At 32.4% G+C, this 5,272-nt stretch overlaps 1 protein-coding gene across 1 annotated transcript in view; it reads left to right on the top strand.

The window, feature by feature from the left end:
* Positions 1-3,721, top strand: part of LOC111384258 (endoglucanase 8-like) — a 7,187-nt gene extending 3,466 nt beyond the window's left edge. Inside the window, exons 4-6 of the mRNA XM_023008518.1 lie at positions 2,890-2,979; positions 3,511-3,516; positions 3,674-3,721. Coding sequence (XP_022864286.1) covers positions 2,890-2,979; positions 3,511-3,516; positions 3,674-3,721 — 144 coding nt within the window. The remainder of the gene's footprint in view (positions 1-2,889; positions 2,980-3,510; positions 3,517-3,673) is intronic.
* Positions 3,722-5,272: the final 1,551 nt, after the last annotated feature.

Raw genomic sequence — 5,272 nt, 5'->3', positions numbered from 1 at the left:
TTCAATCAATTAAAAAAGCAAATGGACAAAGCCAAGATTGAGGCAACAATCATGTTGATCCGACCTAAAGGTGTCGGCTAATTTATCCTAGTAGATGCGTTACATATGTTTGTGGTAGTTTCCATGATGAAAACTTAAGAAAAAAAATCTTATTAATAGTATATTTTGCTTTCGATTATTGTTTTGTTCATTCTTAGTTATTTCCCGTGCCAACAATCTATATAGCAAAGTCAATGTTTAATAATTCTTTTGCTTTATTTTTTCCTCCATGAATGATCCCCCACCCCTCCCACCCAACTAACCTCGACCAGAATATGACCCTGTTTGAGTCTCATTAGTTTCTTGTAATATATTATGGAATATTAAATTGATGAGAAATGTATAATTAAAAAAGAAAGAAAATTTTTAAATTTGCGTTTAATATTATTTTAATGAAGAATGTATGATTGAAAATGAGTATTGTAGAAAAAAAAAAAGAAAAAAAAAAGGGCCCAAACGGAGGCGCGTTAAAATTCATATTTAGTAAAAATTTCGATTACCCTCACAGTTTCATTTTGTTTGAAAAAAAAAAAAAAGGATTAAAGAAAAATATTTTTCTCCCCATTCTAGCATATCCTTTCCCCATACATACCCGCTACTCATAGGCAAGAAGGAGGAATGTTACGATTTAATTATATTTCACATCGCTCATGAAAAGTATGCCACGCAGGTTTATAATATTTCGGACACTCTCTTCCACATTGGTTAGAATTTTCATTACTAAAACCAACCTATAAAGGGAGTGTATCCAATTGGTTAAAAATTCACAATTTAAGCCTTCGCCTAGCAATGTGAATTATAATTAGGGTTCAATACACTGAAACGGGAGAAAGGAACTAGAATGGAGTGATCAAGTGAAGCGAGGGAGTTGGTGATAGCGAAAGTAGCAGCGTTTGAGCGTTGAGAGAAGGTAGAAACAACCGAGGTGGGGAGAGACATAGAAAAGGCGGGGATGTAGACGGGACGTTTATTGTTATTCCATTTCTTTTCTTTATTTATTTTTTGTTTCCTCCTCTTCTCTTCTATTTCATTTTTTTTATCTCTTCCATTAAAATTATCTAATTTTATCCACTTTACCTCTCAAATCACGTATATTGCACATGGCCTTCTAATTGTACTAGACTCCTACTAATTTTATTTTAAACTCATTGGTCAAGAACATAGATATAATTAAAGAATTATTAGTATTTGGGACTAAGTGTTACAGAACAACAAAATTAGGGACCCAACGCAATTTTCTCCCGAAATCAATTATAAAAGAGAGAAGGGTCCCCCAGACTCTGCCTAGGCACATGAAGGAATGATGCAACATAACATCAATATCCTGATCCAATTCACTTGTACCAAAGGGAATGTGCAATACACATAATTATTGGTCTCCCTTACGTCTTCTAAATTCTCATTTGGGTCAACCTCTTGTACATGGATTGTATTCAGTAGCCCGTGCCGTGCCCATTCTCATTTCTAAGCCGTTCTGCAATATTGGCTGAACCAAGTAAAATATATAACAGGAGTTGTAGGAAATAGGAATAGTAATGGGAATGGATATAGATGAAATGGATCATGATGAATCAATTGAAAAGCAGGACAAACACAATCTAATTCATTAATTCATATAGAATACCGAGAAAGATTAAGCAATTTAGAGATAAAATTCTACACAACTCGCACCAAAAAAATGTTTTACTCTTTTTGGAAAGTATTGGTGTATCTATAGGGCATTTTGAATTGAGGCCTCCCTAGTCACATCAAAATGAAATGATATTGCTTTAACATGTTTGGCAATCATAAGTGAACTGATGCAAAAGCATGCTTGAAATGTGGTGGATCTTGATTGAATTGACGTGAGGTGGATTCTTGAACTTGATTCTAGGTGATATGAGTGGATTGCATAATTATCATGAGCGGTTGCAATATCTAATATAAGTTGGTATCAAGGTTTTAGATCCTGTATTCGAGTTGATACTAGAGCAATTTTGAAATGGTGAAGGCCTAAAGATTGTGGGTGTTATTGGATGGAATGTACTTAGATCCACTTAGAATTTTTACATCATACTTTAGACACTAGCGTTTGTCAATGTTAATGGGAGTTGAGAGAGACAGAGAAGATTACCAAGTTCCTTGGCATTTCAGTAGCAGTCGAATACCTCAATTCCCCGATGTTGAAAGACACGAATCTCTTGCAATAGAAGAATGAAAATAGCCCATTTAACCAACGTAATTTCACCATCAAGGTCGTCCATATGTACTTTAAAATTATTAGCCAACATGAACAAGTTGTTCATGATCAAAGTATATCTTTTCGTTCAAGTTTGTCATTATTGAAAAATACGAGTTGTGGACTGCCTATGTGGATGACCTGACCCACAAGACATCAAAATGGATTGGAATGAAAGGTAGGAATTGTCATTCATACCTATAACTTCCCTCAAACCTCATCACTTCTATAATTCCAAAATAATTCCCATCACATTGTTTATCAAGGTGAGAAAAAAATTGAAAATGGTGTAAAAATTCATATGTGAAAATACACTAAAATTGGAAAAGACCTAAATTCACTATTTTGGTATGAAAACTCATAAAATTAGTTATTTAGGTTATGAATAATAATCTTCTTCCATTGTGATCGGAATTGAGATTATTGGAGAACAATAAAATACAAAATTTGGAGCTCTAAAATGCAAAGTAATTCAACCACATAAAGATATTGGAATTCAATATTTCAAGTAAAAACTTTGACCTAGAATTCGTGTTAAAGAATGCTACGAATTATTACAAAATTATCAAACATAGGCACTTAGCCCATATTTTAGCATGCAATATCTGCTCATAATGTGCTTGCAATGTCAGACTGACAGCATCGTCTATCATGGCTGCTCCCATGAAGTCTTCCATACTGGACACCTGATCTTTCAGATTTTCTTCATGGTTGTGCTACTCGTACATAGAGCCTTACACTCCGGTTGATACGAGTCCACCTCCTCTCTCACATGGGGAGGTCGGGTGGGACCGTGTAAACCTCCATATACAAATAGATTAATTCTTTTCTCCAACCATCATTGAGCCGAAAATCTGATACCTATTGTAAAATATGTTAAATTAAATAGATTTACGTAACCATTTTTTCTCTTGTTAGGCACTATGTTCCATTGCCAATCATACCAATTCATGCCTAAGCATAATGCACAGCAGTGAAAGGGATGGATAATAGCATTTATAGTTAACCACCCAACTTTTATTTATTATCAAATGAAAAATACACTTCTACAGACTAAGGATCACAAAAATGCACTCAATGCCTTGTGTCTCATGGCCAAAATGTATGCCAAAAAAAAAAAAAAAATCCCCTGAAAAAGACTTTGGTTTTTGCGGCTCTTCTACAAATTTTTTCTTCTCCAAACGTCAAAAGTAACTGAACTTGTGGTTTCTTCATCTCATTTTTCAATTTTGCAATATTTTCTTTAACTGTAGGTCAAGGTAAGGATGGACCTAGAAATTTTTTTCAGTGCGGGCGATATTAATAAAGGTATTTAAAAAAAAAAAAAAAACTATCTAAAAACTTATTTCAATGCTACCACAATTTACAGTATATATTCTCTAACTTATTTCTCCTAATTTTATATGCTTTCTATAGGTTGCTCAAATCATATATGTGCTCCTCTATCTTTCCCTTTTTAGATGAGTTGCCTTCTCAATTTACCTAGCTATCCAAAATCTTAAGCAGCCAGTCATGAATTATGACATTCTTGAATTCTGAATCCAAGATATCATCAAGAACATGAAAGCATATAGCCAACCAAGCAAAGCTAGAACATAGTTACTTGCAGAAATTCCAAAGTAATCATTAAAGATTGCAACATTTTTAAAGCCATGAAAGTTTTAGTAAATTTTATGCATTACTTCCTCGGGTTTTACCTTAGGAAAGAATACAATGAAAGCTCTGAAAGGTGAAAAGTTGGAGATTGAAAAAGTGACGGTAAAAGTATTGAAAAGTTTTATCATTATCAAAATATTTTATTATTCTTTGGTCCTAACATTTTGAAGTAGAAAATTTTATTTGTGGGGGAAAATCGATAACTAAATTTATTTATTTTGTTGATTAAAAAATTAAAATTTAGTGTAGGGATAACTGACCCCATTGTCCCCATAGTTGACGCACCCCTGTATATAGTTATAATGTTGGGACCAACCTAATTTTATTATTATGAGAAACTTATAACATTATAGAGATGTAATTACAAAAATTATTGTTTGACTTAATTATCCTTAGTGCAAGTGGAATAAAGGTAAAATACGCAATTCATTGATAATTATTTAATAGAGCACGTTAAATCCAATATATAGATAGACATAGATAAAAGAGATAAATATAGTTTCAAACACTTAGAATACGTATTATGTAGTATTGTGAATATGCATTGTCATCTTAAAAGTCTAAAATAGGCCTTGGGCTTTAGATAATTTTTCACAAAATCAAAAGGTTCGGGAGGATGAATTTAATACTCTGATCTTCCTTGGGATTCATCACTAACTAGAATACATATAATCAGGGACGAATCCAGGGGTCGAGTTCAGCAAAGGTGAACCGCGAGCGTTGAAAACTTACTATCGATGACCAACGTCCGTGATAGTGGGATTGCTTATTAATATTTAATTAAATAATATTCAAAAAATCGTACGGATTAGAACTAAAACTAGGTTCGACCTTTCATTTTGGATTAAAAAATCATTCCATAATTTGCAAAATGCCCTAATTTATTTTTCAATTAAATAGGCAATATATATTAACAAAATATCAATATTCGGTTTACAATTAAAGTTAATTAAACAAGCATTATTATATTAACAAAATTGAAATCATTTATGTACTTATATCAATTTTATGTGATTTTATGATTCCATTTTTTTGCAATCGATTTTTTGTGAACGAAAAGTAGAACCCTCTTATTAATTAAATAAATTTTGTTGAAAGATTCCTTATGACACTAAGGCCAAATTTCCTACAAATTCTCCACTATTAATTAATCAAACTCTTAAATCAATTGATTAGAGGGAAAAAAAAAGAAAAAAAATCAAGAAGAGGGACAAGCACCGGTTAAAATGCTTCTACTTGCATTAAACCAGTAAAATTGAAAATATACTATTTTGTCATATTATATGCTAAAAATCATTAAGAGCTATGATGGTAAAGTGGTCAATATGTTTAAAGAAGGTAGCAGGTTCAAATCACTTT

Source organism: Olea europaea, unplaced genomic scaffold (genome assembly GCF_002742605.1).
Source record: "Olea europaea var. sylvestris unplaced genomic scaffold, O_europaea_v1 scaffold2880, whole genome shotgun sequence".
NCBI lineage: Eukaryota > Viridiplantae > Streptophyta > Magnoliopsida > Lamiales > Oleaceae > Olea > Olea europaea.
This window is presented reverse-complemented; position numbering and strand designations above follow the sequence as displayed.